We start from the raw sequence: 11,831 nt of genomic DNA, 5'->3' as shown, positions 1-11,831 counted from the left end.
GCAGAAAGTTGTCAGAGAGTATAACCGAGATGCTCCTCCGTGTCGGTTGCTCCTCCGAGCACGCCGGTGCGATGCGGTGAAGCTTAATGCACTGGTGCTAAGTGGTAAAGCCCGCCCAACCTTGGTGCCCCTTCTGTACTTTTGCTCAGACCTAACAAGTGCCCATGCCCCATGTTTTCAAGGTTATCTCTAACCCTTAGGAGGGGGAGGGCACCTGCTCAGTATTTTATGATATCTTCGAGAGAATCGTCTTCGAAACATTTATCGAACTTAAGTTGAGATTTGACCACGACAAACTGTGGTGTGTGCAGCGCAACGACGTTAGTGTGACCAAACGATTGCCAGTCATTGCTATTTCTTCCTTATAACTGAAAGTCTGTCATCTAAGTTATCAGTGAGGTGGGAAGCACTTGTGTGGGGCACTAACCTAAGCAGGAAAATTTAATAATCAACTATACCGCTTAAAAAAAAAAAAAAAATCTGAAAAAACATTGATTTTGTGTTTGCTCTAACAGTGTCACAGTGTGCATTTATTCCCAAACATATATTTTTATGCGTGTTCGGGTTCATAAGCGTGCTCAATACCTTTTGGCCGAGTTTTGACAGACGTCAATGTGCAGCGTTTGGCGAAACCCCCCTTGAATTGCGAGATCCCTTCCAAGATCGCCAGGTGTCGATACTTCCACAAAGAGTGTTTGTGATGACTGCGTGTTTGAGCGTACAAAGGTTAATGTGAATCGTTTATTTACAAACAATGCGACCACCGTGCCCGCCTACTAGATGACTATGATGCGACGACCTTGTCGAGGAAGGTGTCTATTTGGTCTTGGTCCTTGAGCCCCATAAAACGGTCCGTTTCCTTGCCGTTCTGGAACATGATTACCGAAGGCACCGCCTCCACCTGAAATTAACAGGACGCGTCTCAGAGCACGTAAACCATGTCTCGTCGAGGAAACTCTAAACGCTGGTTCGCAGATTTGTGTTCCGGTGCGATCGAGTGAGTGTGCTGTGCTTGATCATAACCGCTTCCGTGCACAACCCGGGAATCCTGAGTTTCAACTCTCCCTCCCTTGCCCGTTTCAATCTGGATGAGCATCATATCGACACGTAATGCACGTTGCATCTCAAAACCAGTTAGCATGAAAGACTAGGACAAGTAGAACACTGGAAAGGACAAGTTGCTTGTCTTGTCCATTCTCCTACACGTCCTTGTCTTTAGCGCTAACTGTTTGAGATGTATGACCAACTAGGCCATCGACTTAAATCGTCACATATTAAAGACCCCAGGCTAGTCATCGTACTGCACTGGCTAAATTTCTCACGGCGTAAACAAGTGTCGCCATACCTCGAAAGCAGACTGACCTTAAACATCTAAATATTTTTATTTCTATTATTTTCTAGACTGGCGCCATTTATCATGTACACCCCTGAAACACTTCCGATCTGCCCGTATATTTCTTACATTTTTCCGCATCGCTGTTTCACTGCGGGCTCGAAAGAATTCCGACAATGTTATAAACAACCGTCTCGTAAATTGGGTAGCATTGATTTGATCTCGCAGGCCCTGCAAAACGTTCACTCTAGTCGGACGAGGAATAGAGGGATGAGCTCGTTCCACAAAGCCCTTCGCTCTTTCCGCTTTGGCAGAGAAAATGCTGGAGAGGCGGAAACAGCCAATCATGGCAAGCAGAGAACTTCCAGGAAGGGGCCTGTCTGGATATTTTAAACCCGCAACAAACCAGAGCCGTATATGTAGAGAGTTTGGCCATTCGTTGGAAGTATAGGAGACAAATGAGGAGGCGCCATTGGCCGAAAGCGGGCTGGGCGTGCTCCAGGGCGTCTTCAGAAATTCGAATGTGGCCAACCAGAAGCCGGAAATAATACCGTGGCGGTGGTCGCGAGAAAGAAACTTGATAAGTGCACCGGAGTAACTCTCAGTGACTGAAAATATGGTGCACATGATGTGTCAATCGGGGCCATCCAAAATCATGTTGGAAGGGTGCAACTAGCGGAACGATCGACATAATCCGTACGCCAAGCGCCGGGAGTCTGCTGTCCGAGCGGTCGAACTATGTCCAAGCAGAACAAAGTTGAGTGGCGCATTCGTTTCTTACATCTCTTTGCACGATCACGATCGAAACATCTTGTGCACCTTATTTTCAACCACGAAGGGTTACTACACTTCATTCTTACGCACTTATTAAAACCATATATGAACATATACCTTTGATTAAAACAGTTTCTCGCTACCACCGCTAGGGAATTCTTTTAGGCTTCTGGTTGGCCAAAAGAGCATGCCAAGCCCACTTTCTGCGTCTGGTGCATGCCCCGGCTCTGCCCGCACCTCCCATTAACCAAACCCTCTGTATACACGACTCTGCAACAAACTATACAGTTGTACGTATATCGGAAGTGTTCTGAGGCTGCCCAACAGGTGGCGCTGGCGTGATCTCTCGTTGTAAGTGAGCACGGCACACTCGGGTCGCACTTTAACAGAAATATGTGAACCAGCCTTCCAAATCCTGTTTGGGAGATTTAGGATGGTCTCGGACGCTGTCGGAAGCATTGCTCCGACATTCGAGCCGTTGCCGTGCAAGGGCCGTAGCACGACCAATCTTAATTGTGCACATAACGTTTCCGACGACATCGTCGCCGCACGTGGTACTTTGCACTTTTGAGGATGTTTTGCTGCTTTTACGTAGGATCGATCCCTATTTCGATTTAACATTACTTCATACATTGATGGCATCATCCACCTAGACGCGCCGTGCCGGTCTGTGGATTCCATCGGTAGTAGCGTTGCATTGTCCGTGGCTTTTCGGCGGTGCTCGCCTTCTACCATTTTCTCACACTTTAGATAGAACCAAGCCTTTGTTCCTTAAAATTGTCTTTCAATTTCACTTTTTGAAAGCGCAACGGCAGTCTGCTGCGATTGCAACTTAGTGCTAAAGCTAGCCTCCTCTCTCTTTCGCGCGCACCTTTTAGCACCGAGCATTTCTTTCGGAATAGCTCTAGTATCGTAGAAAACTGAAAGCTCGCTCCGCTGTTACTAGCACGCTTGTACCGGTTTTGTAGTGCTCCACTGTAGACTCGACCACAGTAGTACTCGTAGGCGACGCACGCTTTAGAAGGCAAGCAATGGCCATCCGGTCTCTTTAGCCACATGGCCGCTGGCAGGATGAAAACGGTGGGGCATATTTTTCGGACGCCCAGCGCCCAGCATGCGCTCGTTCCCTTCCATCGTGCTTTGGCTGCACGCGCGTGGTCGAAGCCCGCGAAACGCCGAAGCATCGTTGAAGGCGGGATGCTCACACAACCGAAGGACCTCCCCTGTGGTTCTCATTCCGTCGGCGGCTACAGAGCCGTTCAACGAGCTGTGTCACCATTCTCTTTCATCGTAACGTGTAAATAGCATTTAAATTTGTTACAAAAGTTTGCGGTTCGTATTCAAATTCACAATGGCTGTTTGTGTGCGTTTTACAGAAGGAAATGAAAGGCCGGTTCGCGCACTCGCATGTGCTTATGATCGGAGGGGCTAGAAAACCCGTTTTAAGCCTCAAGACGCCTTGCGACCGGCTGCGCAGCCGGTCGTAACGAAATTTCTTGTGTTATATTTCCCTTTTGGGGGGGGGGGGCTTGGAAAAAACTTTTGTCTATGTTTTGAACGACTGTCTCTCGTAGACGGTACGGGCGTTTGTTCTCACAAATGCCGCAGATCCTCCACTCTAGTGAAACGCAGTTCCGGCACCTTGACGGTGTCGGCATGCCGGTGCGTTCCATTGTCGTAAGACATCGCAAGCTCGGTCTTAAGCAGATGCAAGTGTGCAAATGAGCCTTTAGTCTCCATCAGAGTGTGGCGACAAGTGTTTACGATATAAAATGGATAATCGGACTGTCGTGCAATGTTGCGCTAGTTCAGCGATGACAATGCGCGAGCCGGTTTTGGAGTTCAACTTTGACAGTTGTCACTGACGTCCGACGAACCTCTAAAGGCTGGCTCCCTTGTACCCGCTAAACACATTTGCGCACCGACACCACCTATCAGCCAGCTGTGGAACACTCCCAACCCGTGTACACATCCTCATCTCCAGCATTCTCTCTGCTAAAGTGGAAAGAGGAGTGCTTTGTGGGAAGAGCCTGTCCCGCTCTCTTGACCTGTCGCAAACCATAGTTACACATAGGTCGCAGGTGTTCTGGGGCTACCCGACAGGTGGCACCGGTGTACCAGTGTGTTAAGGGGTTACACAAAAGAATGCAACATGCGCGATCGCAGCCAAATGCAAATGTGCGAACCAGCCTTAGGTGGAAGGTTGTCCGAAGCATGCACGCCGCAGCAAGCACAATCATTGGTACCTCGTACTGCATGGCCAAGTCGGCTTGCTGGTCGATGTCCACCTTGGCCAGGTCAAACTTGTCGCCCCGGGCGTCCACGGCCACCTCTAGGCGTGGGGTCAACATCTTGCACGGACCGCACCAACTTGAATATGGTCAGAAACGGAAAATAAAAAGTGTTGTTACGAAAGCTACGAGGCTCTCCTTTGCGGCCAGATTGACGTCGCAGACCCTACAACAAAGGGACGTTACTCTTGATTGATAGATGGAGTTATGGAGAGAAAGATGAAACGTGTAACATGGGGAAAAGCCGTGACAAGTATCTCAAAAAGGGCAGCAGCAACCAATTCTTAGGATGGAGTACAAAAGCATCGCGCTGAGCTGCTTTTGAAGACGCATTTCATTCGTCCAGTAATGGACTTCTTCCAAAACCGACGCGCCCCATCGCGGCGGAATACGACGCGGTGCACTCTGGGAACTAGTTGGCCACTCAGTTTCGGTTTCGACTGAGCAGCTCCATCTCATGCTATCGCGCCGCGACCGAACGCGCTGCTTGCGTTTTCGATTATCTGACTTTTCACGAACGTACAATACACTCATTTTGTAGCGATACAAAATTAACACCGGGGCACTTTCCTTGGTTCCGGAAACACCGGATACTATGAGTGCGTATGCAAACGTAGTAAGACGTGGCTCACCTCACCTTTGAGTTAAATTTCAATAATCAAGTCTAGTACCAGTGAACAACAACTGAAATTTGGTCACCTGGAGCCTTACACGTATTTTGTTTGCCAAATGTCCGCTTCTTGTTACATCATTGGGCGAAAAGCAAGCCGCATCCTCACAAGAGTATCACAGTTGAGCCCAGCGTTGACGCATAAACTTTTAAGGAAACGCAATAAATTCGACCTCACTACTGCACCAAAGTTACTATGATGTCTTCCTCGTGTCATCATGTATCTCCCACTCAAATTTTATGCTGATAGAAGATTAAGTTTTCGCAAACGCTGAGATCGCCTAGCTACGACGGAGGCCCTAACAAGCGTCCCTACTCCTCGCTAAGCCTTTTTGGACGAGCTTTTACTGACGCCCAAGATCTGTGCCTGAACGGTGTGTCTGAAATTATCTCGGCATACTCAGGCAGGAAGAAAGCAAACACATAACAAATATTATGGCCATTAGCAACCGTCAAATGCACTTTGAATAATTTCGTTCGTTTGGCGCACCGCATAGGGGTTCATGCCCGTCCGGCGTACTTCAGGCGAACGGTGCGACGTTTTTCACACAAGTGCTCGACTTTCGCTTTCTTAAAACGGTTTGTATGTGCGAATTTGCCTATACGATTGCAGGATAACGTTATGCGCATACGCGATGTTGAATATTAATAAAATGCAAGTGGGTGGGGACTTCGTTTCGTGCAGTGCTGCAGGTCAGTACAGATGAGAGATAAGAAGTGAGCTTTTCAATGGCGCCTCCGAGTTTTATCTCACATACTGAGGCGTATTAAGAAAACAGTAATTGCAAAAAGTAATATTTCGTCTATGGACGCACGAAACAAAGAAACTTCCTGATCAACAACACTAATGTAAAGGCGCGAGCTCGATATATGCATACTTATTGGTTGCTGCAGCTTGCTAATTCGTACACAAGCAAGATCCCCGAGCTTCGCAGCGTCGACATTCCCAGCACTGGCTGGTCCACATACCTCGAAACGCTAACAGAAAGGCTCAAGTACAAAAATACAACAAGCATGTGTTAAGACAAGCTATACGTCTCGGGCTTGTGCTAGGTCTTCGAGGTCTGGCCATTTAGGTTAGTTTAGAGACCACAAATGACGCTCTCGGGACCGGAAAACGACGACGTGTCGATCGAAACCGAAACCCTGCCACTCTCCTCCCTGGCCAACTAGTTCCCAGAGTGCAATGCGCGCCGTGTTGCATGCAGGGCTTTATGGAAGTAGTCTATTTAGTGTATCAAAGCAGGCAGCAGAAACTTTTTAAATATTGCACAACCTCTAGAAAAAGTTTACACTGTAAGATGCACAACCTTCTATATACTAACGACCACTCCATCGGAAGCCTCCCAGCAGGCTACATGATGCATTAGTTGATGAAACGTGCTTTCGAAGGTGCATTTCATTTATTCAGTAATCAAAACTAGATAGTTTATCGATACTAAAAGTATAGGTAATCTTCTCACGTGGGGTTGAAAAAGTTCTCAAACGCAATTTGAAATCATTTAAGTACACAAACACATCGACACATGGCTCCAGAAATCGGGTGGTCATCTTGCCACAAGAGGTCTATCAAGTTGTCCTTCCCCATTCCCACGACAAATCGAGCTTATGCTTGAAATTTTAGCACGACTATAAACCGTAAAACAACCAGTTCAGAATAATTTAAGCTTACTACGTTCTGTGGCCTATTTTTGAACTCTGTACTCACAGAGAACTTCACTTTCAAACACTATTTTTCTCAAGGACACACTCGAAGTTCAATGCATGCACAAATGGTTACCAATTTTGGACATCCACACCGATTACAGGCTTCTAATTTATCGTAGTTTTGAATCATTATACTACATACCGTTCCTAGAGAAATTATTTATTAGATTTCGAACAAATGAATTAAGAAGTTACGCAACAGGCAGTCCTCACCTTGCCCGGAAGTTAACGACCACTGGTTTCTTGCTGTCCAAAACTTTTGATTTAAAGTCCTCCGCGTCCTGTATCGCAAACTGCGCTTTCATGGCGGATCCAGTGGAAAGCTGCCGAGAAACGGGCAACTTGACGGTTCCGCGGAAAAGCCGGGCAGAAGTTCGACCCAACATGATGCTCGCCATGTTGAAGACTGGGCTTGGGAGATGTTGAATTTCGTTTTACATAGTTGGCGGACGAACCGACAAAAGTCCGCCACACAATGCATTTCTTGTCACAACACATTGATTTATGGGATTTATGTGACAACCGTGACAACCTTTCGGTCCTTATTTTTTATAACTATTTGGCTTAAAAAAAAAAAAAAAAGCTGAACAGTTTCGCGCGATTAGATTTTATGCTTTTAAACTTCGGCGGCGGCGGCGGCAGGGCGGCCATTTTTTATCGGCTGTCGTCGAACTAGTCGAACTGGCCGTCGAAACGGTCGAAACCTGGGCCGCTGGGGCCGCTGGCGTCCACCGAGACCGAGCTAAATGCGACAACAGCGCCACTCTTTATTGTTTGTCTGTACTGTGGTCACCTTGAGCTTTTTGAAAGCCTGTCTTTGCGTAAAACAAACGGAAAAGACTCTTTTTTGTATGAAATTTATTGGAGTTTAGTACCAAATGATGGGCGCGTGATGTTTTTGAAATCTTTAGGTTGCAGGGTTTTGCGGCACAATTAATATTGTTTTTATACAACCATGCCTCAGCGGGGCTTTCAGTTTCAGGTAGCGCGTCCCGACCTAGGTGCATTTTAACTTCGGTAGTTTGACGCAACGCGTCGAACTACCGAAGGCCGGCACTCCTGTAACCTCTTCCGCTGTATCTGTTTTTAAGCGCGAAACACATGTACGACGAAACCGTCCGATCCGACGAGCGCGAAACACATGTACGACGAAACCTTCCGATCCGACGTGCGGACTGCCAGAATGACCTTGGGGGGGAGAGGGTTGAGAACCCTCGCCTCCGACCGCGCGGTCGGACGTCGGATCGGAAGGTTTCGTCGTACATGTGTTTCGCGCTTTTAAAGCCAAATTAGAAGTCATGTGCAGTTCCTCGAACGCCATTTCTCCGCTGCGGGAGAAATGGTGGCGTTGTGTTCGTCATCAGCTCGGTGCTCGGAGACAGATTAGGGCCACTTTTTCAAAGCTGTCTCTATGGGAGTTTCCCAACTGAGTGTTTTAGTAACGTTGGCCACTGATCGCGCATCCCCGCTCGCTCACTGCAGCGCGAGTGCGGCCACCGGACGGCCATCTTGCATGTCGTTTTTTCCCGTCTTGCTAGCGTTGCAGAGGCCGGCGGCAGCATGCTAAAGACACGTCTTCTACTCGTTCGTCGTCATTCGCCTAAGACATTCTCTAAAATCCTGTGTGAGGTGCGATACTTGCCGCTGAGAACACGTGAAAATTTTTACGAAAGCGCAGTGTCGCAGGAAAAAGACACAACTCGTCGCTTCCTTGGCACGCCGAAGTGCTGTGTCTCTGTGCCTTCGCACGCTTGGATGACGATCAAGAATCGACGCCGTGTGAATGTGTTTTGCGAGTACAATCTGCGTGAAGCCGTATGTGCCCCTCGATCAGCGTCTAGCTTACTTTACTCAGACGACTTTATACTTGCGGCACTCGCGGTCTAGAAACGAGCTTAATCCAGCGTCCAGTAGCAACGGAAGAGGGGGGAAGGTACGCCTTTTTTTCGTCCTCAGACGATTTACAGAATACTGCGCAAAACAACTCCTCATCACTGATCAGTGCTGACTCATTATCAACCTGATTAAGTGCACCTAACGTTTGAGCGCCGCTAATGGGCCGCGCTTCAAAGGTTTTCATTTTCGCCGGCAGCCTTATACTTTTGCCTTCGAAAACCCTCCCTGCTCCACAGCGTTGCTCTTTTTGTGCTCCCATCCAGACGGCTCTGCTCCCATCCATGTGATCCATTAGAGTGAGAGTAGATTCGGAACATAGCCATAGTTAATAGTATGTACATAAAAGCACGTACAGATTCCCCCTCGCCTTTATTGATAGCAACTCACTGGAACAGCTGGACGATCCATATACAGGGTGTTTTTACTTATTCTTTCAGATTTGTTTAAAAAAAAGCCGTGAAAGCTACACTTATGCGGTTTGTGCGAATGAGTTATACGGCCAAGGAGACATATAGTATAGGGAGATAGACATAGTTCCAATTAGAAACTTGCTGAGCATCATTGCAAACACCTAAATCAACTCTTTTTAGAAGGTTATAACGCCGGGGCAGCATTTTACGGCGTTCTATGGCTTTCACAAGAAGTTTGAAAAAGTCGAACCTGGTGGAACTCTCACCTTGACCGGTTCGCGACACACCTAGTTTCAGCGATGCCAACCCTCGTCTCCCAAACGGAGCCACCGCAAATTAATACCAAGTTAGGACAAGACGCACCCCAATCGGGACGTGCTTTCTCAAATCATCGGTGAGGCATGGCTACCTTACAAACTGAATATTTTAAAAAACATCACACGCCTGTTATCTTGTGCTAATCTCTAATAAAAGTTCCTACAGAGTTTTTTTTTTTTTTTTTTTTTCGTTTGTTTTTACACAGAAATATGCCTTCTAAAAGCTCATGGTAACCACAGTAAAGAAAAAAGATTGAGCCGCCATCTTGGCAACTCAAGCCTGGGAGTTTCGGTACTCTCGGGACATTCCGTGACTCTGGCAGTAGCCATATAAAGCAACTTTCATGTTTCAACCCGTCGCTAAAGGGTGGCGCTGTTATCGTATTTAGCTCGGTCTCCGTGGACGCCAGCGGCCCAGGTTTCAAGGAAGAGTTTCCCAACCGAGTGTTCTAGTAACGTTGGCTGCGAGCGACGCCGTGATGCCACCGGACGACCATCTTGCACGCAGCAAAATTGTTTGTGCTAGACACATTTTCTACTCTTTCCTCGTCGTTCGACAAAAAAGTTTTTTAAGACCCTGTGTAAACGTTAAAACTTGTCGTTGAGAGCACGTGTAAATTTTTACGAAAGTGCAGTGCCGCAGGAAAAAGGTACAACTCATCAAAAGCAAGTTTTGCCGGTCTCGTGGCGCGATCAAAGCTTCAATGGCACGTCGAAGTGCCGAGTCTCTGTGCCTCCGCACGCTTGGATACGGATCAAGATGAGACGCCGTGTGGGTCAGCTTTGCGACGGCAATGTGCGTGAAGACGTGTGTGCCACTAGAGCAGCGTTTTACTTTACTCTGACGACTGTATTTCTTGTAACTTGTGGCACTCGCAGTCCAGAAACGAGCTAGATCCAGCGTCCAGTGACGACGAAAGCGGGGGGTGGGGGTTCAAGGTATGTTGCAGACATAACAAGAGCTGGTACGTCCTTTTTTGTTTACAGAATGCCGCAAAACAGTTCCTCATCACTGATTAGGGGTCTGGCTCATTACCAACAATTGCAAGAAAATATAGGTGTCTAGGAACGTAGGAACCAAACATGTGATGGAGGCACGAGTGTTGATGTCACTGGCCTGCAAATTGCTGGAGCCTCCTTCACGAGCAGGCTTGGGAAGCCCTTTCATAGGAGCAGTGGGGCGCTGAAAGAGTGGCGGTCGGCTCAAGGCAAGGAACTGTAGCTTTGGCCTCTGGCATGCTGCGAGGCCTTAAGTGGTTCCGACGAGGTTTGGTGCAAGCTTGAGACTGAAATTATGCATCATCCTCACCGAGCACACGGTCAGTTTGGCATGTGAGCTTGCCGACTGTTTCGATTAGCCATAGGCATCCAAACAGGAAAGGGTCGGCAAGCTAAGGTCTAAAACAGACCGTACTTTGCACAATCACCACTCGTTCCGCTCGGAGCAATCCACCTAGAATGATAATAAGAAAACCCAAAATTTCAATCGTTATAACTAGGGTTCCGCGTCTTCGGTTTTTATCTTTTCAAGTTTCAGCATACTTTTTTCGGTGTTTATTTTAAAATTAATTTTTCAGTGCATATTTCTGCCCACAAAAGTTTACTGGTGTTTTTCGGTGAATATTAAAGAAACACCATTGGACACCAAATCATATGATCCTTGTAGCTCTGATATTTGTGATCACTCGAAGAGTAACGGCACACATAAACGAAACAAAACATCGACACATTATTTGGCGAATGCGTGCAACTGTAAAAAAAAAGAAGTACAAACAAGTCAGTGCCCAAGGAACACGGAACTTCACCTTCTGTACATCAGAATTACGTGACCCTATTATAGTAAAAGCACATGTACTTTCCCAGGTTCTCCTCGTTGATCCACATTCATTCTTCCCTGCTAATAACCCTGGGCTTCGAGAATGCCCTCCCAACGTTAACACTGGACGCTGGCAGGCTGAGGAGATGAAGCCTGAGCCAGAACCGGCGAATCAACCAAATGCGACAAACGAAAGAGGCGCGGTGCGACATATTTCGTGTACTCACAAAACTCTGGCTGGAGATCCTGCATGAAGCGAAAAACCTTATACTAGTCCAAACACAAACTTTTTATTTTTTAGGACCAGGAACTCGACACAATAAGCCCGATCACAGAAAGGACACAGATGTCCCTCGAAAGACAACCCAAGTTCTCTTTTGTTGCATGTTGAACCTTAGAAGAGGTCAATCACGAAGAGGTCACACAATATCGAACCTTGCAATGCCCTCTCTTCCTTCCCCCCCCTCCCTCACCCTCTCCCCACCCATTTTGACGCGGCCAGAAAAACTGACCATTTTCGGTTAAGACAGAATTTTAGAAAATGGATTCGGCGGACTTTTATCTGGTTTTAACCAAAAACGCCGAACCTAAAAACTGACCTTTTTCGGTTAAAACCG

General features: G+C 47.3%; 1 protein-coding gene across 1 annotated transcript; it reads right to left on the bottom strand.

Annotated features, from left to right (window-relative positions):
• Window positions 1-727: 727 nt before the first annotated feature.
• LOC115309992 (thioredoxin, mitochondrial) lies at window positions 728-7,204 on the bottom strand. The gene is made up of 3 exons (XM_029968263.4): window positions 6,989-7,204; window positions 4,354-4,477; window positions 728-901 (listed from the first exon to the last, which is right to left on the bottom strand). Exons 1-3 carry the CDS (start codon window positions 7,171-7,173, stop codon window positions 785-787), a joined length of 426 nt encoding a protein of 141 aa, XP_029824123.1. The 5' UTR covers window positions 7,174-7,204; the 3' UTR covers window positions 728-784.
• Between the last annotated feature and the right edge of the window lie 4,627 nt (window positions 7,205-11,831).

The sequence above is a fragment of the Ixodes scapularis genome, unplaced genomic scaffold (assembly GCF_016920785.2).
Source record: "Ixodes scapularis isolate PalLabHiFi unplaced genomic scaffold, ASM1692078v2 PGA_scaffold6__148_contigs__length_123643588, whole genome shotgun sequence".
NCBI classification, from domain to species: domain Eukaryota; kingdom Metazoa; phylum Arthropoda; class Arachnida; order Ixodida; family Ixodidae; genus Ixodes; species Ixodes scapularis.
Note: the sequence above shows the minus strand (reverse complement) of the source record. Positions and strands in the feature narration are given on the sequence as shown.

Bases quoted from the DNA above. Each gene is read 5' to 3' on its own strand.
- LOC115309992 (XM_029968263.4), bottom strand. From the start codon at position 7,173: ATGGCGAGCATCATGTTGGGTCGAACTTCTGCCCGGCTTTTCCGCGGA. The intron at 4,478-6,988 runs GTGAGGACTGCC...ACCATATTCAAG, and splicing joins GTCGTTAACTTCCGGGCAAG to TTGGTGCGGTCCGTGCAAGA. The intron at 902-4,353 runs GTACCAATGATT...TGTTAATTTCAG, and splicing joins ACTTGGCCATGCAGTACGAG to GTGGAGGCGGTGCCTTCGGT.